The sequence below is a fragment of the Micromys minutus genome, assembly GCF_963924665.1.
Source record: "Micromys minutus genome assembly, chromosome: 8".
NCBI classification, from domain to species: domain Eukaryota; kingdom Metazoa; phylum Chordata; class Mammalia; order Rodentia; family Muridae; genus Micromys; species Micromys minutus.
In genome coordinates this window covers 12,038,612-12,062,603 of record NC_137977.1, presented here as the reverse complement: position 1 = coordinate 12,062,603, position 23,992 = coordinate 12,038,612, and the positions used below count along the sequence as shown (strand labels likewise).

At 47.0% G+C, this 23,992-nt stretch overlaps 1 protein-coding gene across 1 annotated transcript; it reads left to right on the top strand.

Annotated features, from left to right (window-relative positions):
* The first annotated feature begins 7,853 nt into the window (after positions 1–7,853).
* On the top strand, positions 7,854–23,356 carry INO80C (INO80 complex subunit C). The gene is made up of 5 exons (XM_080920085.1): positions 7,854–8,084; positions 14,443–14,553; positions 15,727–15,838; positions 16,747–16,814; positions 21,488–23,356. The coding sequence occupies exons 1-5, from the start codon at positions 7,932–7,934 to the stop codon at positions 21,617–21,619; spliced, it is 576 nt and encodes a 191-aa protein (XP_080776211.1). The 5' UTR covers positions 7,854–7,931; the 3' UTR covers positions 21,620–23,356.
* The last annotated feature ends 636 nt before the right edge of the window (positions 23,357–23,992 follow it).

Here is a 23,992-nt window from a genome sequence, read left to right as displayed (position 1 = left end):
GTGAGATGTTAACAAGTCCCCTCCTGTGAGAGTTGTGTCAACTTAACAGGATCTAGAATCAGCATGAAGACACACCTCTGCACATGTCTGTATGGGGGGTTTCTAGATTAGGTTAATTGACCCACCCTAGATACTAGCAGCACCATTCATGAGCAGGGGATCCTGGACTGAACAAGAAGGAAAAAGTAAGCTGAGCACTACATTCTTCTCTTTGCTACCCAACTGCAGGTGCAATCTGACCAGCTGCCTCACACACCTGCTACCTGACTGCAGGTGCAATCTGACCAGCTGCCTCACACACCTGCTACCTGACTGCAGGTGCAATCTGACCAGCTGCCTCACACACCTGCAGTCATACTATCCTTGCCTTAATGAACAGTAAATGTACCTTGGAACTGTGAGCCAAAAACAAAAAACAAAACAAACAAAAACCTTCCCTTTCTAAGTTGCTTTTGTTTGGTCACAGTAACAGGAAAAATAATTCACACAGTGCCTCTGCTGACCTGTTAATGTTCTTCCTGTCTCCAAAGACTCCTGGTGCAGGGCACAGTGATTTGACAAAGTGATCCACGAGAATACACCAGGATTTGAGAGGACTTAACACAACTTCTCTGAGAAAGATCTATATTTAAAGGGGATCCAAGGTTAGGGCAGTGGCCACGGTAGCTCTCCAGGAAGTGACAGAGGCACCAGAGTCCAACCCAGGTCAGTCCATTCTGTGCACACAGCTCCCTGTTCTCAGTTTCGCTGACTGATTGCTAGCCCTATGGTGGGGTAAAGGAGACAGGTGAACGGCTCTTCGAGGGAATGAGGCACACTCTCTGGAGAAAGCACCAGGAGAGAAGGGGAGGAGGGGGAGAAACAGGCACGTGGCTGTTAAACAGTCTGCCCACAGCTGCCACCCATGAGGAAACCCCAGCCATGCAAAAGGCAGATGGTCTTGCCAGCCGCAGGAGGATCACAAGTTGGGGGGAGGGGAGAGCTAAGGAGAAGGACACTGGCTGTGCTGTGGTGTGTCCTGGTTAGGGTGCAGCTGTGCTTCTGGGGAGACACGTGGGCAAACTAAATTCCCTTTGCTGTTGGAATGAGCGCCAGGTTGGGTTGTATGCTTGAGGGAGAGATGACGGAGGGATCACGGAGCACTAGGTTCTTGGTCTGGGAACAAGGCATGTCCTGTTGGCTGTCAGTTCATGATGATGAGGGACTGGAACAGCTTCCTCTGACCACCCCCGCTTTGGAAAAACTGTCTTTATTTATGTGACAGCTGTGTCGTTTGGGGATGGGCTAGGTCTAAGGAATGAATCTTAGGAGCTTTGGCTATAATGGAACAATAAAGGATAAAATAAATCAGATGAATAACACGCTTTTAACTCAGTTCAGTTGTGATTTGTTTAGAAAACCAAGAAAAATGACAGGCAGCCATCACTCTGGCTGTTGTATTAGCAACAGTCTGATCCCTGAACCCTTTCCTTCCACAGAGGCTGGGGAATGCCAGGTTCACATTCTCTGAGTCTCCCTATGACAAGGTCCCTACTGCCTGAGATGCTAGCTTAAGCTCTGTGTGCACATGTGTTATGTGTGCACAGTTGTGTAGAGACCAGAGGAGGATGTGGGTATCCTGATTTATATTTTATTCTACCTTATTCCTTTGAGACTGGGTCTCTGACTTTGGCTAAGCTGGCTGCCAACAAGCCCCAGGGATCGTCCTGTCTCCACGTCCTGCAGCACTGAGGTCAGGGTTTTCACTGAGGATAGAGCTAGGATCTCATGCCTGTGCAGCAAGTGATCTTATCCACAGAGCCATCTCCTCAGCCCTAGGTATAGCACAGCCTGGCTTTGAACTTGTGATCCTCCTGCCTTTGCCTCTTCAGCATTTCCTGTGTATGTTAAGTGTTTAGTGCCATGATAAAGACTGTGACCAAAAGCCACTTGGGGAGGAAATGGGTTGTTTCATCTTCTTATTCCAAATAACAGTCCATCATGGAGGGAAGTCAGGGCAGGAACTCAAGTAAGGCAAGACTAGTGTTAAGTCCACGTGCGTGCACACACACGCACACACAACATTAAAAATACTAAGGTGCATGGAGGTGCATGGTGTTTCCTCTCACCATTCCTCCCTCTCTTCATCCTTCCTTTCTCCTGTCCAAAACCAAATAAAAACAAAAGACAAAACAGCTCCTTGTAGATAAACAAACTGAAGCCCTTGTTCCTCCCCACTCCAACCCTAGGCAGAAGGAAGGTTCAAAGCTTACCAAAACAGAGTTCTTGATTAGACAAACTAAGTTTTTCCCAAAGGTGTTGGTCATGTGCACACCTGATCCTGAGAAGGGCCTTGCTCGTGGACACTAGGCACACTTCTAGCACTGATGGTGGCTTGTCACTCTAGCCCACAGTATTTTAAAGGCATAAATTCTGTTAGTATGTACGCGCTGAGAGAACCGTCCAAAGCCAGTCTTCGAAGGCAGACATGGAAAACCAGAAGGCAAGCACCCAAACTGCATCTGTGTGCTGTACAGCACGAAGAGGGCTCTGTGCATCTGCTCTTGTCAGACCAGAGACCGAAAGCCATGCAGCTCACACCAGCCGCGTGTATTTCTCCTCAGGAGCTCAGAGACGCTGGGTGAGCAGCTAGAGAACACAACCCTAAATTTGCAAGTGAGTCCCACGGTATGGTCGGGGGCTGTCTAGTGAGTGTGGGGTTAGGGAAGAAGTCTGCAACATTAGTCACGTAAGTCCAGGAACCGAGATCTAAAGAGCTAAGGCAATGGTGGATCCAGGGTGGGGTGGAGCTCAGCCTCAAGGGCCCTGTAGACTGGGCTAGTGTGGTCAGTTGGTGTGGTCAGCTGGACTCGGGGAGCAGCTACTCAACAATCAAGTAAGTGATCCTAGTGAGATTTACAGAAGAAAGATGGAGGCAGGGCGTGGGTCATCCTATGTAATTTCAGTCCTTTTGTTTTTTTTAATTAATTATTTTTTCATTTTTATTTTGTATATGTGAGCACACCACTGTCGCTATCTTTAGACACACCAGAAGAGGGCATCAGATCCCATTACAGATGGTTGTGAGCTACCATGAAGGTGCTGGGAATTGAACTCAGGACCTTTGGAAAAGCAGGCAGTGCTCTTAACTGCTAAGCTGTCTCTCCAGCCCAGTTTAGGTCTTTATAGAATGAAAGAGTAAAAACAAATACAAAGAGGAGCACGTTTTGCCTCTGGTTCCTTCGAATAGCAGCAGACTCCCCTGGGCAAGGCAGAGAATAAGACTGTCTTTGTTCCACCAAATCTGGATTCTGACTAGGGCTGTACGACTGAAACCAACCTGTTTCACATTGTTCCCTTAACCAGATGGACTCTCCCCCCTTAGCTACACCCTCCCTTGCCCCACCCCTTGTGCCCCTAGGCTGGAGCATTGTGGGAGCTGGACTACTTGGCTCAGCTATTGAAGAGAAGGAACAGGAATATCTGGTGAGGTCTGAGTAAGAGATGTCTTGGAAGGCACCTTGGTTTCTCAACCTTTGAGAGGTTTTCCTCCCCCCTGGGTTTACAAAGCAAGTCTTTATCACTGCTAATTCCATAAGCAACTATTCCTAAAGCTTTGAAATTGACCTTCTCTAGTACTACCTCACTGGGCTGGTACCTTGATAGAATCCAAGGGTTAGGCATAAATGAAAATGAGCCGTACGGCAGCAGTTAGGCGAATGTTACAGTGGGAAAGGAAGCAGGCTGATGATTTAAGAAGAAATAACAGTGTTACAGTTGAGCATTATCAAGTTTGAGGTTTGGGGAGAGCAAAAAAAAGGAAGAGAACCTCAGAGATGGGAGAATTACAGTAATCATCAGTTTCTTTCTCTATGGTATGCACAGAGAGTATGTGTAAAAATAACAGCTCATGCTAAGTGATGGGTAGGGCCTCTGGTAAGAGAGAGGGGAGGACCAGTGCCCAGAGGCAGAATCAAAGGGATGGGTACTAAGGGCCAGGAGACAGCCATTCTGCTAGCAGGATCCCAACTCTCACAATGAAAGACAAGAAGCCCACTATTTGGGACATTTTTGTCAGCCCTTTTAGGGTTATATATGTAATGCTAAATTTCTATTTACTTAATGTTTAAGAAGTCATTTCAGTAAGCAGGATAGTCTATAAAATCCATTTTCCTTTATTCAGACTTTGTAAAGCAACAATCTTTGGGGATCAAATTTTCATGAGCATCGGTGTACTCTGTGGAAAAGGGTCAGTATCTGGCCATTCATACTGCAGGGCTATAAGGGTGTCCCAGTCACACGGTCAGGAGGCCACCCCTCACAATCCCTTCCAGTGACTCCTCTGAGCCTTGCCCTGGGCCTTCTGATCTTTGACACTTTGCACATTCTACAGTTTCCTCCTCTCCCCACTTTTTGTGAAAATTGGGCCTAAGAGATGCTGATCACATCAACCTGCTGGCACCTCAAACAACAGTGTGTCAGTATGTCAGTGTGTCTTCTCTTGGACCCACCTTTCTCTTTCCCAGCTTAGCAGTAGGAGAAGCTACGGTTCTGTACCCTTTGCTCAAGTTCATTTGGGGCCTTCTCTAGACTGGGACCTATTCTCCAGGTAGCAGCCTGGACTGGGCAGGATGGCCCTCCTTTGACTTTGCCTGTCTACACTAAGGAAGGAGATAGTAACATGGAAGAGACTCTGCCCAGGCTATTGGCTTATACTTCTAGAACCTATTCTAAGTAATGAGGACTCAAGAGTCTTTGCTCAAATGGGCTTATACCCTTTTGGGGGCCACCGAAGACCTTGTTCCTAGGTTCAACACATCATCTCAAAGTCCTGAGGGGTGGTCAACAGGAGGCTGTGGTTGGATGCATGGGTTGGAACTCCACATGTGTTCACGTATCTGAGGATATGTGATGAGCACGTCCTCATATACAGACTGAGGAGCAAGGGTTCATGGGAGCTGGGAGAGCTTTCTCAGCATCTTGACGTCAGCAGTTTCAAGGTTTATTCCCATCACTGAGGAATCCTTTACTAGGCACATTTTACATGGAAATTATGATTTGCACACTTCATGCACATTATCAAAAGAAAATGCACAGCTTGTTTTCCAGCCAGCAAAACCAGCCTGATCCTAAAAATCCACTGTATTTCCTGAAGTTTTCTGAGAGACAATAAACCAGGCACTCTATGTCTTGAAATATGCAATAGCTTAACAAATACGTTATTTACTTGTAATCTTTAAATCTTAACTGGGATCAAAAGTCTGTTTAACTGCTGCACTCAGCCTAGTATCACAAGCATCACAGGAAGGCTTTAATAGCCTTTAGTGAAAGAACTGTGGCACTGGTGAGGGACCCAAGAGCTTCTGGGACCAGAAAGGAAGCTGCAGAGGCAGCCCACAAAAAAAAAAAAAAAAAAAAAAAAAAAAAAAAAAAAGCAGAGGCGAGACATGCTTTCCAAGTTTCTGGGGATGGCTTGGAGTTTAGGGGAAAGTCACCAGCTAAATATGGGCCAGAGATGTTGACTGCTCGATTCCAGTGCTCACAGATAACGTGCGTTGTGCGTGCAGCGAAGTCTAAGAGGTCCCTCCCTGTGCTGTCAGTAGGCAATGACCAGCACTTGTAGGGTGGATGTTGAGCAGGTTTCCGGCCAACTAAAAAGCCTTTGTAACTTACACAGATGTCCCTCGGCATTCTCATCTCTGTACTACCACGGGCTGTTGATGCTGGGCTGCTCAGTCCTGATGACTCTGACAACTACACACAGGCGACTTATCCATCTGGGAAGACAGGATTTATCACAACAAATATGTTCTTCCCTACTCGATTGCCCCCTCCCTCCAAGAACAGGAATCAGTAGTCTTCTTGCTTCTCCTAATCTCCATCCTCCTGAATTAGTCTAAATGGCAGCCAGCAGGTACTGGGTAACTAAGACTCCTGGTAATACGGAACTGGATCAGAAGGATGGGGAAAACTAAAAATGAGCCCATGTCAACCAAAAATGACAAAGGGTAAATAGAAGTGACTAGAACTAACTACAGGAGGGAGAAACTGGAAAAAACAAAGTAATGCCCGTACAGGAGTAGCAATGTGTGCCTTGACCTTGAGGGAGGAGGGAACACAGCTGTTTTGGGGGGCCAACAAAAGTGAAAACTGAGAGGGAGTGAGACCTGAAGACAGGTCAGTCTGCAGAGATGGCAGGTTTCTGGAGGCCGTTAAAACAATGTTGTGGACCGTCAGTCTCATATAGGGACTGTAAGAAGGCCCGGAAGGGCTTTAGGTGGGAAGCATGATCTGAAAACACAAAGCCTCTCATCTGAATTGAAAGTAATGACTCACACAGGCATCAACATTGAAAGCGAGGAGACATCTAGTAAGAGAGCTGGCAACTCAGGACCAAGGAAATGTATAAACTTGGAAGGGCAGAGGGCCTCAGACATCAGGGACTTCTCAGTGTAAAGGAATAGGATGAGAAGATCCTGGTTCAATTATAGCTACTCATGACAACTCCTGGAAAACATTAAAAATGTTCTCCATGGGGATTTGACTATATAACTAACACAACTTTGAAAGCCATATAGCAGCATCACAAAGCATTTGATAAAATGACAACAGTCAAAGAGACAACCAGAGTTTAGGAGGAAATAAGAGGATGGAGTCTTTTCAGAAACCAGGGTGAAAATTTCAGGAAGAAAGCAATTAATGAGATTGCATTTGAATTTGGTGGCTAGAAACCAAATGGTGGTCCACTCACTGTCTGACTCCTTCATATTTGAGCTCAGTAAACATTATGGAAGTAGGCCAATGTCCTCAGAGGCATATGCACAAAATTCAGAGGATGGGGCAAAGGGAAAGAAGGTATATCAGCTACTTATTAGAGCTAGAATTTGAACTGAGGCAAAACGGAGCTAGGAGCTAGGTAGGCATTTGTAGGAAACAATGGAAAAAGAAACATGAGTTCAGAGACCAGAAGACCGTAGGAAATAGAATTTGTCTCTGGCAGGGGCACAAAGATTTGTTGCTGGTTGCTTTTGAGAACTGAACAAAAGAGGGGTAAGCCTGAGTTATTTAGGACTTAATGTGCTAAAGTTCTACAATTTTTATCTAGAGGATAAAGAGGCCTGTACAAAGAAAGTTAAGTGCTACAATCAGATCTAAAAGCCCATCCTGCCAGCCAGAATGAGGGCCTTGCAGCCAAGGATAGATTCCAAAATGACGGCAACTCAGACTTCCATTTGGAGACTGTCACAGGAATCACATGGGAGACTGAGTCCCTGGGGTAGGAACAGAAAAGATGAAGAGTACGCAGAAGGGGTGGCGGAGTGTTTGGTTGAGTGATTGGTGCTTGGGAGGCATGAATCCTTGAGACAAGGAATAAGGAAAACCGACAACAATATTACTCAGTCCCTTTTCCCTTCACTGTTCCTTTGTTTCTGCATCAGTCTCCAGATGAGACTGTTACAAATATCCAGATTCATATAGCTGCTTTAACTACTAAGTTGTACGGATTCACTCCTTTTTTGTTGTTATTGTTTACTGCACCCAAACATGATTATAATGCATCAACAGCAAGTCACTGTTGTCCTGGCATTTGGAAGGTGGAGAATAGAGGGTTTAGAATTCAAAGATAACTCGGCTACTTGAGTTGAGGTCAGCCTGGTCTACATAGCGAGCTGCAGATCATCCAGAGATCTTGTCTAAAAACCAAGAAAAAGAATGAGGTTACTATACGATCAAGGCACGAGCCCCAGGTCAAGGTTCACAATGCCAGCAGCCTGACTCCTTCCGACCCGGAAGGAACACTTCCGAGTCCCGCCTCCTAAGAGGACTCTGTTAAACTCCAGGAGGCTCGCGGAGTTTCCTAGCATCAACGCGGAAGTAACATCTAGCCGGAAGTTCTAGGGCTCGCCCTCGGAGGGGTGGGGGCGGGGAGCCGCAGGCCGACTGCGAGCAGAATGGCGGCTCAAATTCCAATCGTGGCTGCTACTTCTACCCCCGCCGTAGCTAGGAACAGCAAGAAGAGGCCGGCTAGCCCTTCTCACAACAGCAGCGGAGGGGGATATGGTGCTAGTAAGAAGAAAAAGCTGTCCGCCTCCGGCTTTGCCCAGGTAATGCCCACCGGCCAGGAACAAGAACGCATGCGCAGGCCCGAGGGGTGCCGAGAACGCTTGCGCGAGAAGGAGCGGAGGCGCGTGCGCAGTGCCAGTATTAAGTGGGGGAGGGGGCGCGAGGGGAGAGGTCGGGGAGGTTTCTGTAGGCTCCGAGGAACATCCTAATTTTTGCTGGAAACTAGTATATTTGAGTCATAGGTTGGGCCTGTGGTTTTGATCAAAAGGTCACCCGCGTCATATAGTAATGTAGGAGGTTATAATCGGTTCAGCAGGACCACCCAATTCCGTTAGGGCTTGTTTTTATCTTTCTGCCTGAGAAGTTCGCGGGTCACCCATAGCGCACCTCGCAGACACTGGGCGGGAGTCTGAGGGGTCTTCCAGTGTACAACATGGAGGAGTACAAAGAATGTTGACACCAGTGTTAAATCATCTGGAGGTTAAGAGGTTGGTGTATGCCTTTAATCCCCAGTACTTGGAAGGTAACTACAAGTTCGAGGCCAGCCTGCTCTACAGAGCGATCTCCAGAACACCAAGGGTACAAAGAGAAACCCTGTCTTGATAAACAAAACAAACAACAAGATCGGGGTTAATGACAAAAGTGCTGGCCAGGAGACCAGCAGCGGCTTGGTAGGTTCTTGCACTTTATAAGGATGGTTATGGTCCTCAGCTTGTGTTGTGCTTTTTGTTCAGGGACTCTCGTTGGTAATTGACACCCCCATCCTCTTTTAGCATGTTATTTAATTACTATGCTTGCATGCAACAAAACACACAAACCGTGGATAGTCTCCAGATAAGAGGTCCAGAAAATTCCTGCTGAGGAAATAAATTCATTGCTCCCAAGCCTCAGCCTTGCAATTCTGTCACTGTGCTCTCTCCTCCCTGCCAGAAGTGACCACCCTTGTAACATCTCTTACCTCAACTAGCTTTGTTTTAAAGTGTAATATAAAAGGAATTATGCAGAACATAGTCTTGTCTCCAGTTAATAAATGTAACAAATACTGGCATAATTGTGGGTATAAAACAATGGTTCTCGTTTCTTTGAGACAAGAAAAATGTAAGGCAGGCTGGTCTTGAACTAATAATCCTGGTTTAGCCTTCCTAGTACTGGATTAATAGAATGGACTACCATGCCCAAATTCTTTTATATGTACGCCTTTGGGGGGGGTTATTTATGTTTGGTTTCAGACCTGGGGACAAGGGACTGAGGTATATATTTTACATACCAAAGCAGACCTGGCTTCCAGGTTCTTCCAGCATCCCTAAGTTCCTATCTGGCATATTCTATCCCCAATCCTGAACTTTCCAGCACAAGGGGCTGGGCTGTCCTTCCCTTAGAAGCTCTTTCCTATATAGTCCAGACATTTTGGTCACACCCTTTCTCTCTTTCCTTTATACATGTGCCTCTTCTCTTTCTCTCTCCCTCCTCTACTCCCACCCCACTCCCTTTCTCCACGGAGACTCCCCTAGCTTCAATCCTTGGGGCCAGTGAACTTGCCTGCCTGAGAGCAGCCTTTAATATAACTGAATCTGGTTTAAATTGGCTCATTCCACCAGCGATAGAGAAACAATTTCTGTTTGAAACCGTCTCTTTGTAGTCCTGGCTGTATTGGAACTCACTCTGTAGATTAAGCTGGCCTCAAACTCAGAGATTGCATCTGTCTCCCAAGTGCTGGGATTAAAGGTGTGTGCCTGGGCTGTTTGTTTTGAAACAGGATCTGATTCTGTTTCTCAGGCTGGTTTAGAACACAGTCTGTATCACAAGTTGGCCTCAAGTTTCTGACCCTTCTGTTTGGGGATCCTGGATGTTGAGATTACAGGCTTGCGCTGTCATGCCCAGCTCCCTTGTAAACTCTTGATTGGAGTCTTTCTGAGCCATCCTGTGTTCTGTAGTCTGTCCGCTATGTAGTTTAATGTTCACTTGCACTCGGACCAAGCAATACAGTCACTGTGTTAAGATGACTTTTCGTTTCTTTTTAGGTATTACTGTTTGTTTTTACTTTTGTTTTTTGATACACATTCTCAGCAACCTTCTTGCTAGACCTGGAACTGGTGGTATGTACACCAGGCTAGCTCGAACTCCCAGAGATCCACCTGCCTCTGCCTCCCAGTGCCGAGATTAAAGACATGTTTTACCATGCCCTGTTCTGTGGGCCAGTTTTGTTTTGTTTTGTTTGAGACAGGACTGTCTTACTATGTATGTAAGGAAAAGATGACGTCCCGGGTTTCGGTACCAGTGTTAGGGAAGGATGAAGAGAGTGGGGGGCATATGGACCATGGAGATGTGGTGAGGCCTGGGGGTAAGGGAGATGCCTCTGGGGGGTCCATGTTGGGAATCCCTTCCCCCTGAGGGAACAGCCACACAATGGTATAGTACAGAATAGAGTTTATTCAGGTCATGGGAGAGTTAAGAGGGTGGTAGAGGCAGAGGGGGGGGGAGAGGAATAGAGGAGTAGAGGCCGGCCATGAGCATGTGGGGGGGGGGAAGGGAAGGGGAAGAGGAGGGATAGGGCTGGGAGAGCAAGAGAGCCAGGAGGCAAGAGAGGCTGAGAGAGGAGGGGGCAAGCAGCCGCTTTTATAGTGTCAGGTCACTGGGGCGGAGCATACCTGGCTACTGCTGGGTAATTGAGGGGTGGGGTTTACAGAATCCCAACAATGTAGACATTGTTGGCCTGGAAATCACAGTATAGGCCAGACTGGCTTTGTGGCAGTGAGTCCGAATTCCTGGTATTACAGATATGATATATGCAGTACCACATCTAATCTGAGCTAACTTCTCCCCAACCCCCAACCCCCCACACACACTTTTTGAGAAGAGTCTTGCTATATAGCTCAGGCTGACTTTAAATTCACTATGTTGCCTAGGCTGGGCTTCTTAGTCCAGATTACTATTAGAAGTTACTGTATTTGAGTCTTAAGTGATGACAAAAATCACTGTCCTCTTTCTTTTACAAACTCCAGAGGGAAAACAAGGTTGTCCTAAAGTCTTAGTCCCAGTAAGGGGGCTGCTGGTGGCAGAAGCCATTTGTTTGGATTCTACAGTTCAACGGAAGTGGGTGGGCCTTGCTGACTCCTGTGTGTTACAGCAAGGGCTGTTTCTCTACCCTGCGACTTACACCATCTCCTTTAGAAATGTAAGAGAGAATAGCCCTTAGCTCTAGGCAGTACTTCCTCATCTCTCCATGAGGCCTTTCATGTCTCGGGGCTGGATATTCTGTCTAATGAAGCCTGTCAGTGCTAATGGTCCTTTCACATATGGAAACAGAAGATCATCTTATATCCTACTTTATTGCCACAGAGCATCACAGACTTTCTTTTTCCCTCTGACTAAAGGCCTTCCTGTCATCCTGACTCACCACTGACACCAGAGTCTCACAGAGACTGAAAGGAACCAGGGTGGAGTAACATGGGAGTGGGGTTGCAGAGGAAAGGCAAGCTGAAACTTGTACGACTCTCTGGGGTTTGTCTGGCTAGAGATGGCGTAGCAGCCCCCATTGTTGGGGAAGCTGTAGCTTCTCTGTGATAAAACCCCCATTTACTGTCAGCAGAGGCACTTGCTTTGGTGCTGTGGCCTCTCCCTGCTAGAACATTATGACTGTCAGGTACAGTGCCTGCTTCTCACAGCATCCTCTGGGGACTGTCCTCCTGCCCACTACACAGTGACTTGTATTCCCCCTGGAGGATGGAGTGCAGAGTTGGCCATGAGCTGCCCACAGCAACCTTGCCACACACAGTTGGAGGCCTGGTTTCTTTCCCTTTTAGCATCTCTTTGCTTCCCTGACAGTTGATCTTGTTTGTCCCAGATGACCTCTTTCCTCCTAGCATTGGCTGGTCTCCTAAGAGCCTCTAGTTGCTTCTAATTAGCAGCTTCTTTTCTTCTTTTGCCCTGGATCACAGCTTCTTAAAACAGAGATTTCAGGGCCAGCGTGACGGTACAGTGAGTAGAGGTAATAAATAATTCAGCAATACATGAGCAACTGGCACACATCCACAAAAAATAAAAAAGAAATGCAAGCTAGATTTCAGTGCCAGTTTCTTTGAGTAGTCCTGGGAAGACTGGAGTAACTGAGGATGACGGAGATTGGTCTACACTGAGGAGCATGAGGTCTACACTGAGGAGCATGAGGTCTACATTGAGGAGCATGAGGTCTACACTGAGGAGCATGAGGTCTACACTGAAGAGCGTGAGGTCTACACTGAGGAGCATGAGGTCTACACTGAGGAGCATGAGGTCTACACTGAGGAGCGGGAGGTCTACACCGAAGAGCGGGAGGTCTACACTGAAGAGTGGTGTTAGCAGAACAGAGGAGTCCAGGCCCAGGAGTCTGGCAAGGTGTTTTGGGAGAGACCTTCTGAGAACTATTGTGACAGTGAATGGCTCTTTCCTCCCTTTTCTCTTCCCACCACCAGTCCAACTGAGAGGGCATACAAATACCCCACACACAATACCCATACATCATACACACACACATACCCCATACACACACACACCCCATACACACACACACATACACCATACACATACACACATACACCATACACATACACACACACACCATACACATACACACACACACACACTCCATACACACACACACACCATACACACACACACACACACTCCATACACACACACACACCATACACACACACACACACACCCCATACACACACACACACACCATATCGAGTTAAATATGCACTTTCTCAGGAACATAGTCACGTCACTGCTAGGTACGTCCCTCACAGAAATGAAAGCATGATGACTGTTTAGTTTGCTTTCTCTGGGGGTTGATCTGTTAAGACAGGACCTTAGATAGCTTACATATCAGACTTGTTATGTAGACCAGGCTAGCCTCAAACTCACAGAGATTGGCCCGCCTCTGCCTCCCAAGTGCCGAGATGAAAGTGTGTCACTGTGCCCGCACCAGTTTGATTTCTGTCTGCGACCAACACCAGTGTTGGCAGAAGTAGCCTGGGGCAGGCAAAGATTGATTTCAGCTTACACGTCCAGGTCTCACTCCATCATTGAGAAGTCTGAGAAGTCAGAGCAGGAGCTGAGTGTAGGAGCCGTGGGGGACCGCTGCTTCCCAGCTAACTTCCCTCTGCCTTGAGCTCTCCGGGTCTGCTGCTTAGGTTCGGTGCTACAGGACCCGCAGGAGACTCGTTTCCGTCAGTCATTCATCAAAACAGCTCCCCGTGGACTCTGACCAAGACAATCCCTCATTGTCATTTTCTCATTCCCAGGTGACCTGTATCCAGTTGACAATACAAACTAGCAACAACTGTATTTCCATTTGCATGGCTGTGTGTGTGCGCATGTCTGCTCGGTAGCTCTATTTATAATTAAAAATAAACAAGTGCTCAGCAGAAAATGGACAAATAGGTCTTAACACATTTATGTAGTAAATTCTGCTGAGAAGTAAGGCAATTAATGAACCACTAAGCCGTGTGAGGATGGCAGAGCCTCATTCTGATCTAAAGAGGCCCAGAACAAGCCACACAGCCTCAGCTCTGACCCGTAAGAAGTTCTGGAAGAAATGAAAGTGATGTAACAGAATCAGAACAGTGGTTGGCCTTGGAGCTGGAAGGGCGTGGCCAGGAGGACACGACATTGTTCTGGAATGGTGGGTGTGCACTGTGTCTTAGAAAGGACTTGCTTGTACCAGTGTCAATATTGAGAAACTCATGAAATCCATACCTACATGCATTTGGCTCTGTGAATCAGTGCCTCTGTTCCTAAAACGTTTGTTTTGGAATTGATTTATAATCAGACAACATTTCCTACGTCTGCTGTTTTTCTCTCGGGGTTGTTAGCGTAGAGGTTTGTTTTAAAGCAGATCAGCTTCTTGACAGGACAGTGCATTCCAGCTGCAGCCTGCTGACCCTTTGTCCCGCCAACTTCCTCGTTCTCAGAATTCCCATGCCCTGCAGTCCTCAAGCCAGTTCCAGCTTTCTGTCCAAATTAGACCCTTCAAGGCGTAGTTGGCAAGATCATCACGCTATAAGGACTTCTATCATGTGGTATCATGGGATGGGTTTCTATTGAAAAGTTGTGTTGCCGTAGACCCTGACCTCCGTTTCCTGTAAGGGGGGACTGCACCTCCTTCATAGCAGTGAGAATTCAGTGAGACACCTGGAGTAGGACAGACACCTGAGCTTGACACAGGGGCCGGGACATGTGGCACCTGGGGTCCTGCTTGTGTCTGCAGTGGCGTCTCTCTGTTCCCATTGAGTTTTCCTGGTCTCCAGGGCCGTCCGCCTGCTGGAGCCCTGTGCGCTTGCATGTCTGTCTTCTGGAGAGCGGAAGTGAGGAACGCACTCCGCTTCAGAGATTTTTTTTTCTCCCCATTTTAAGGGTGTGAGCATTGAGTCCATGAGTGAGAGTAAAATGGCGTCCTCTGAGTTGAGCTCAGGGCCTGTGGAGAAAGCTGCCAAGCCGTTGCCATTTAAGGATCCCAACTTTGTGGTAAGCACATAGGGTGGTATACAAATCCAGAGTAAGCAGCTGTGCCTTGGCCTCTGATGGACCTGGGCCTGAGGTGGCTCCGGAGTACCCTCCCCTTCCGTCCCATTTGCCACCTTTTCCCATGGACTGTTGAAGACAGGGTGGGGTGGGTGGGAGGGGATGGGGTGTTGGGGGGGTGGCAGTTGGGAGAAGAGGGATATGGGACTGACAGGAAAGGCCCTTTGTGATCTCCCAGTGTACCAGTCTCTTTCAATACTCCCCAGAGGACGGACAGCACTTTGAGGAGGCATCTTTTCCATGATTGTTTCCCTGTGCTTTTTTTAATTGGTTTTAAGTAATTTTAAAAGAAGCTCAAAGTATATAACTAAATCAGGAGCACTCTTCATTAACCCTTTAAATCCCTTTGATTCATGAGGGTTAGTTATGTTCAGTAATCAGTTACAAACTATAACTTTAAAGGTTTATTTTTGTATTAATGAGTCTTGGCAATCCATGGTTGCCAGGGTCTGCAGATACGGTAGTCTTTCCCATTTCATGTTTTCAATCTTTACAGCACAGAAAGGAATTTCCAGAAGGCTTGCCATACTCTGATTGAAGCTTGTTTGAGTTTTCCAGGCCCACTAGTGATTATGAGGCACAGTGACACACCCTCCGAGGGGGGTTAGGGATGTAGTCTCGAGATTACATCCAACTTTGTGGTGAACTTATTTTAAAGGAATGAGGTCATAGTGAATTCAACTGGATTGGACCCCGTAAAGATTTTCTCCTGTGTGCATGCTGAAAAGTAGCCGTTCACTTCTGTTCCACCACCAGCGAACTTGTACGTTTGAAGAGCCCCCAAGCTTGGTTCTTTTTGGTTTGCTTGTTTATTTTAGTTTTTTGTGTTTTGAGAAAGGGTCTCCTGTAGCCCGGCCTCAAACTCATCTTGTAACTAAGGCTGGCCTTGAACTCCCGATTCTTCTGCTTCCACCTCCTGAGTGCTGGGATTATAGAACATCCACCACACAGAGCTAAAAACTGTGTTCTTTTAAACAAAGATTAAAGTGTAGAGATAGTTAGTGAGGGACTGAGAGACGCTGAGAGCCCTGACGGGCAAGCGTCAGGATTCTCGGGGATTCTCCAGGCGCTTCTCCCACTGACTTGTCTCTTCTACCCCCCCCCCCCCAACTCAAGCACTCTGGCCATGGCGGTGCAGTAGCTGGCAAGAAGAACAGAACCTGGAAGAACCTCAAACAGATCCTCGCTGCTGAAAGGGCGTTGCCATGGCAACTGAACGATCCTAACTGTGAGCTGTCTAGAGCCTTCCATGTGTTTGTAATGCAGACAGGAACTTCCTTACAACAAGCCTACGTTATTTGCTCGTGTTTGTGTTATTTCAGGGAAATGTTCTTAGCCTGAGAACCCGTACAGTGGCACCCATCCAGGGATATTCTGCATGTCCTCCCTTTCCACTGAGTGGGTCTCAGTCTGTTTGTTTGTCACGGGGGTGTAGTTCTCAGTGTCATTTAAAATTTCAGTCTGGAGAAGTAGGTTCTGCTGTGATAATGCTGATGCTTCTATTAGGCTTCTCATCTTAAAGTCTACTCCTTAAGTTTGTTTGCACAAGCGACCCAGCCCCCTAATGTGAGAATTGGAAGTCTCCAGCCTGCGGGTGCCCGCCGCTCTCTAACCCTCTCCTCCCACTCCAGGATGGGAGAGAGCGCGTTTTGGCCTGGGCAGAACCCATTCCATATGCTGCTTAACTACACTGGAAACTTTAGTTCCCAAGACCTCTCCACCTCCTGCCCCGCTGTGCGTCTTTCATGGGGGTGACTCAGAGGGTGACAAGTTAGTCATCTGGGTGTGGACTGCCCGAGTCTGGGTGTGTGGACACAGCTGGTAGCTGTGTGGCCTTTCATCACAGCCAGTTCTTAGCTGGAGCCTGTGCCATGGCCTGCGGGTAGATGAACCCGGCATTCCACCGTAGGAGCCTGTCTCAGGGAGCAGGGCAGGACCCTAGCACTTGGTCTGTGACATGCTGGGCCGTTCCTGAGTTGTCACCTTTATTTCTCTGGTTGGTCCCCAAGGCCTCTGTGAGTGTGTAATCACGAAGGAGAATTTCAGCACTGTTTCCATGTGTTAGAATAACAGAGGGGAAATTGGGATATTTGGAAGGTTATTTGGTGATCTTTTTCTGTCCTTTCTTCTTTTTAGATTTTAGCATTGATGCCCCTCTATCCTTTAAGCCAGCTAAGAAGTATTCTGATGTTTCAGGCCTTCTTGTGAGTATAATTACATTTATCTATATTAGCATTATAACTACAATTTCACAGTTACGTTTCTCTATGACAGATGGCCCTGCCGGGGCTTTATCCTGTGACTTGAGGGGCCATTGCTCCAGTAAGTAAGATGGTATTTTCCCTTTCTTCCCCTCCGATAGTTAACTGTATGTGGAAATATGAATGAAACAGCCTTTCTGTTTTTACTCTGAAGGTTTAAATTTTCATATTACACAGTTGGTGGTGTTTTAAATAAAAACATTCTGAGCTGATTTTATAGCTCAGCGGTAGAGCACCTGTGTCTCACGCCCGATACCGCAGAGCGGGTCTCTCAGTGAGAGCAAGCATAAACATAAGCCTTCCTCCAAAGGAAGCATGTGTGTGAGCAACATCCGTAAGAGCCCTCTGCCAGTGCAGTGCTGTGTGGGTCTGGTCCTGTGCCTCCCCTGCGCGCAGACGCCCCTCCTCACCTCCGGAGCGGAGCTGGAGGATCTCGGGTGTGGGAAGCCTGTTTCCACTCTCGGTGCAGAACCTGTAGAGAAACTGCACCTTAGCTTCATCCTTCTCCATCTCTAGTAAATTAGAAATGTGGCTTTCTCTGCTAATTACAGGAACAACAAGGCACACCACGCCTAAAATCCACCTGGGTGCCATTTACGTGCTTTGCAGTTAAGTGAGGATAACCGACTCCCCGATGTCACAAACTGGCCAAGTTAGTTGTATCCATTATACTGGGAGAATCACTTAATTTCCTCTCTCTCACACACACACACACACACACACACACATGTATACATACTTTTTATGTGAATGTTTAGCCTGTATGTGTGTGTGCACCATTTGTGTGCTCGGTACTCTCTGAGGACATCCTGGAGCTGGGTATCCAGCTGGTGCTCCTAACCATTGAGCCATCTCTCCAGCACCATAACCCTCAACTTTTTATAAAGCATCCAGGTAATTTTTGAATAGCACCACAGAATGAATTAGAGCACTGTTCCAACTATCTTTTTTGCAAGTTTGTGTGTCATATCTGCCATGACATTGGGTTTTTTGTTTGATCGTTTGTTTGTTTTCCTTAATCTGTATATTTGTATTTAGGGTGAGTTTCTTTAGAGAGGGTCTGGCTTTGTACCCATCTGACAGTCTGACTCCAGGCACTAGCTTTACATGGTTTATATTACCAGCAGCCATTAGTGTAGGCGAGTTTAATCTGCCTCCCTTGAGCTGTTTTCTCTGTTCCCTCTGTGTGCCTTTGTCCCTTGATTTGGTCTTCTGTCAGTCTAACTGGGCACTTTAAACACTTTGGAACAGTTTCAGCTTACAGTGAAACTGAGAGGCTGTTCTGGGGGAGTTCTCACAGACGCTAGATGTAGCTCATTCTGTGAACCACTGTGGTGCGTTTGTTCTGATTAGTGAACCAGTAAGGATGGCATTGTTTCCAGTTTATTTCTGTTTGCCTAGTTTGGGGCCACACGGAGTCCAGTAATAAAGCTTTGCCTCAGTGCATAGGGTGGTTTGATCCTTAGTACCACCAACAGAGAGAGGCGGGGAGAGGGAGAGACAAGGGCAGGTTGGGAAGGGGGACGGTGAGATAAATGTTCTTAGCTTTTGGCCAAGCCCACTGACCTATCCTGTCTAGGATACCATATGACAGTGAGTTGTCATAACTCTTCAGACCAGCCTTGACTATGGCAGTTTCTCCAATTTTCTTTTTTTTTTAGGATTTATTTATCTAATGTATGTGAGTACACTGTAGCTGTCTTCAGACACACCAGAAGAGGGCATCAGATCCCATTACAGATGGTTGTGAGCCACCATATGGTTGCTGGGACCTGAACTCAGGACCTCTGGAAGAGCAGTCAGTGCTCTTAACTGCTGAGTCATCTCTCCAGCCCCTCTTCCTTGTTTTTGACAACTTTGTCTCAGGTTTCCTTGTGTTGTTTTGAGATGGTTCCTTCTCATGCTTCTCTAGCTAGTCTTGAACTCCTGAGCTCACATAATTCCCCTGCCTCAGCCTCAGATGTGCTGGGGTTGAAGACACAAGCCACCACAACTGGCTGCTGCTCCAATTCTTTCTAGGATGCTCTGCGATGGAGCTGTGTCATGTGGTTTCTAGGATGCTCTGCGATGGAGCTGTGTCATGTGGTTTGCTCATGAGGGTACCAGGCTCACTGGACATTTAGGTATTTATATCTCCTTTTTTATTAAAGACGAACGGCTGTGGTCACGGTCCTAATGCTTGTCTTACCAAAGCCTGTTCAGCATTTCACTGCTTGTCTGGAACACGAAGCTCTTGTACTAATCCATCTCTTTCTGGCACATTCTTCTGTTCAAAGTTGCCATGTTTACTTGTAAGATAACAGAAAACAGACTATTATTAGTTCTTGCTTTAGTTATTTTTTAGAGAAATGGAAATTTAGAGAAGTTTTTGATTATCTTACTTCTGGTTTTTCTTCCGTGGGTTGTGGCGTACGTATGTCCGTCTAGCCATCTGATCCCACAGCGTTTTAGGAGAATGGCTTCCTGAGTTGTTTCTCACTGCTGTGTTCTGGGTCACTGGTCTTTTGCTGCCTCTGCTCTGCTGCGCTGTGTGCTTCACTTATCTCAGTGGCCACAATAGGCAGCTGCTTTGGTCCCAGGAACTGCTATGTCCTGAAACGGGAATCTCGCCCTCGCCATTCTGAGGAGCTGGAACTCACGGTTTATGGGCGGACATGGAAGCCAACCCTTGGTGCGCTTGCTTTCTCCTCAACCATGGCAAGCACTTGGTACAGTAGCTTTCACCCGTGAAGAGGCATAGCATCGTTTTGAAGAATATTATTGCAAGCTACATGTAAGACTTAAGATCTTCAGACCATACGACGAACCTTACCACCACACCACTGAGAGACAGTCCTTAGAAGAAGCGGAGAGCTAGACAGTGGCCGAGGAAATGCGATGCTCAGGCAGGCGCTCATGCTCTCTGTAGCTGGAAAGGCCATCGGATGGGAGGACTAATAATGCTAGCTTTCGTATTTCATCCCAGACATGAGGAATTGTGTGTTCATACACCGGCTTGGAAGGACTAAGGATGCTAGCTTGTATATTTCATCTGATGTAAAGGAATAGTGTGTTCATACACCAGCTTGCGGATAGAAAGGACATTGACACAGCTTCCTTGAATGACAATTTGACCCTTTCTTCTTAAGAAAAACAAAATCAAACCAAACCCTTATGACCTGGCAATTTGCCTTTTATGCAGCTTCCTGGAGAAATAGGATGTGCAGGAACTTAGAAATGTTTCTGTGCGACCATTAGCAGAGTTTTGGGATGCCATAAATGTCTGCCTCTTTAATGTATTCCTGCTATTCTATGAACTCCCAGATCTGGGCGCAGCAACATGGATGAAGTTTGAGGCTATATTACTGACTGAGTGATACCAAACGGTGCATATTATGTGGGGTGGTAGATAAAGACACGCCTACACACACTCACTGGGTAATTTCTCTGCTTGGTTTGTTTAGTAAGGGTCAGGAATGGTGCCCACCTAGCAGTGGCTTTCCCAGGGGAAACAAAAGACTGAAGTAGAAGATGTTGGTAAAGGGTACTTACATCCTCTATGTAAGGTTTTCATCTTATTTTTTTAGAAAACAGTCTAGTTCATCTTCCTTGGGCACAGGAGGAAGTCATGGGTGTGTGTCACATCTGCACTAAACCCTCTTTACGAAGCTGTGATAGTCTTGTGGCTCCAGAGGATATGGGGAGCTGTGAGCCGTACCTGTCATCCTAAAGTTGGGGCCGTGGGGTAAAGCTGTTTGCCGAGTCCCTCTCTGCCAGGCAGCCTGTGTTTTCCTCTAGTCTCGAGGGACAGAATCCGGAGGAGGGTGGGATAGTCTTTGCTCATCTGGCTCAGGCATATATTTGACATGCTTCTTTCTATTCAGAGTGCTGCATGTTGGCTCCTGGGTCCAGTCTGTTCCAGCTCTTCTTAGTGATCGTTTTTCTCTGTGCCACAAGATCTCTGTATTCTAAATTGTTTATACAGCCGCTTTCTTGGCAGTGAAGTGTGAAGTCAGTGGCCAGCCCCGTGCAGTTTGGTGGTAGGAGTGGGACTGCTTCATATGAGCCACACTGAGGCTGGTTCATACAGAGCCAAATTCATGTGCGGGCATCCTGCTGAGACCCTGAGGGCGGCTCGCCCTTGCCATGTAGCTAACCTGACTTCTGCACAGCTGCAGCTACCGAAACAGCCTTTTTACTGGTTTTCAAGCCAAGCCTTTCCCTGTATTGCTATCATAAAAGGAAACATAATTCACAGGAGACAGTATCAGACAGGATTCCTTCCTGTCCCCCCTCCCCCATCCCCCTCACTCCCCTCTCCCCAGCCCCGGCTCTTAAATCTCAACAGTCACTTATTCTCAGCACTTCAACCAGCCAGGAGTCTCTGCAGAGGTGGGAGGTAGAAGGCAGGGACATGTGACCACTAGTAAGTGTCCCAGGGTCTGATGGGGCTGGTTCCTCTTCCTCCGGACTGTCCCTTGGTGTGTTTCTCAAGTGAGTCTTTGCTTAGCGTTCCTGGTGACAGCGAAACAGAAGGAAGATGTATTTTAAAGTAAAGTAGGAAAAGATTAAAGTTTGTACTTAAGATTTCCCCACCAACAACTTGCTGTCCCTCGCTCTTCCTGTTTCTCACCCAGGCCAACTACACAGACCCTCAGAGCAAGCTGCGGTTCAGCACTGCTGAGGAATTCTCCTACATTCGAAGGCTGCCTTCCGATGTGGTCACAGGCTACCTGGCCCTGAGGAAGGCCACCAGCATTGTCCCCTGAGCCTCAGCAACGGGGATGAAACGGGAATGGCCTCAAAAGCAGACTGCACTTGTGACTGATTCAGGGAAACAGACATTTCTGCTGGAAATCTGAAAACATCAGCTCTGGGCTTTGGAAAGAATGTCTGGCTTTACCGTGAGGATTTTCCAGTTTGTTTTCTTCCCCTCCAAGTGTTACCTTCCTGGTTGAATTAAATTATACTTCAGTTGTTGCCTTAAGTAAAAATGGTTTGATAAGAAAATGTGGTGAAATTTTGCCTTTAAATTAACTCAAGTAACTCTCTGAATTTTGTCTGCAAGTCGTGAACTCTCATCCAACATTCTCAGAGTGTGCAGGGAAGACACACAGGCCTGGTTGCTCTGGAACCTAACAAGCATGCTGGCCTTTCCTTGGATCCGAGCTTCTGTGCGTATCTATGTCAAATGACTTTACCCATCATGGCCTGCCTGCTGGTGGTTTGTTTGCCTCTGCCATGGTGAGTTGTAGTATTGGCTTCTGGGGGCCAAAGGAGAAATTCAGCTCTTAAAAGGAGAAGTATTTAGCTAGGTTGAAGAAAATAGATTTTTGGAGGCTTAGCCTTTAAGACCATTCATTGCTTTTTCAGGGGCCCCAGTCTTGGTTCCCAGCACTCACGGGGTGACCCATAGCTATCTCTAACTCCAGTTCCAGAGCATCCAGTACCCTCTCTGACTTCACCGGCCTGTGCATACTTACACGCAGGAAAACTCTCATACACATAGAAATCATAATTTTTTTCTTAAGACCACACTAATGTCAAGGCTGCTCTAAAGTAGGTCCTTCTGACACCTGCCGCATGTCTTCCCTGTAAGAGAGGAGCCTCGGAGTGTACCATAAAGTGACCAAAATGTTGGAGATACACCTTGCAGAGCTGGGGTGAGAAAGGCTTCTTGCCACTGTAGTTACTTTTCTTGCAGTGATCAAATGCTCGACAAGAAGGAATGCATGCCCGCTGCTGTGGGGAATCAGAGCCGCAGGAGCCAGAGGCAGCTGGCCGAGCTGCATCCGCGGCCATGACACAGAACAGACAAGTAAGGCTCCACTTCCTCCAGAGAGGGTGTACCTCGAAACAACCTTCCAAAACTGCCACCTGCACCGGGCACCAACTGCTCCACCATATTTTACACTCAGATCACTACACCGTGGCTCACCGTAAAGCATGTATCCACCCAGATTTCAACTGTGCTGTGTAACTAACTGTTGATGGCACTTTACAAAGGGCCAGAGTATTTCCCATCAGATAGGACTTTTCTGAACCCATGCCTCTTGGGAAGAGATCTCGGGACTTGACCCATCATCAGATAGGCCCAGGTGGTCACAATGATGCCTTCCTACAGGAAACAGTCAAAGTCAATTTCCAATAATGCTCTCATCTGAGAGAATGCATGAGCCTTAAATTCTGATTCAAACAAGAAGCTTAAACTATTTAAGACAGTTAAGAACTTGATAAATTTTGATGTGTGAAGATGCTTCTGAATACCTTTAGTCAGAATGCTAGTATCGTACTGTTGAGGAAAGGGTTCGTATTTTAGAGACAGAGGCTGAAACATTTATGGACAGAACGATAATGATATCTGGGGTTTGTTTTAGGATGATGTGGGAGGGAGGAAATGGATAGACGCAGCATTGAAACAATATTGGCCATGAGTCAGCTATTGTGTGCTAAGAACTTCCTCATGCTAGTCTGCTCTGCATGTGTTTGAATTTCTCCTTAATAAACCTAACGAGGACATGTTTTGTTGGGGTTTTTTTGTTTGCCTGGTTTTTGTTTTCTGTTTGCTTCCCCTCCCCCACCAGGCAGTCCCGACTATCCTGGGCTCACTTTGTAGACCAGGCTGGCCTCAAACTCAGAGATCCTCCTGCCGCTGCCTCCCAAGGTGTGCACCACTGTGCCTATCTGGTGTTTTATTACTAACAGTTGAATTAGAGATATTACTCAGTTTCTGAAGCTTCTCAGACAAAGAGTAGGTAAGGAAGAAGGAAGCACAGGGCAGTGAGACTCCTGAGCTGACATCACATTTGCTATGCTGTTCTGGAGTCAGAGATCTCTGTTGGTCAGCTTTCTGTGGCCGTGACAAAAGTGCCTGGAAAAGCTGGCATACTTATGGTCCATTACCCCTCAGGTGAGCCACCATCTGGGGACCAATCCTTTTGTGGGATAGGGATGTTAATCAGTCATATTCCTAACAAAAGCTGCACATGGGGAAAGTCTGGAATTTTGTCTGTCTGTGTGGAACTTCCCAGAGAGCCTAGCAAATGAGGGTGACAGAAACAGACAAACTGGTGCATTCTGAACATCGTTACAGAGTCTGGCATTGTCTCGGAAGGGGCTTTTTCCTTAGAAAGACCAGAAAT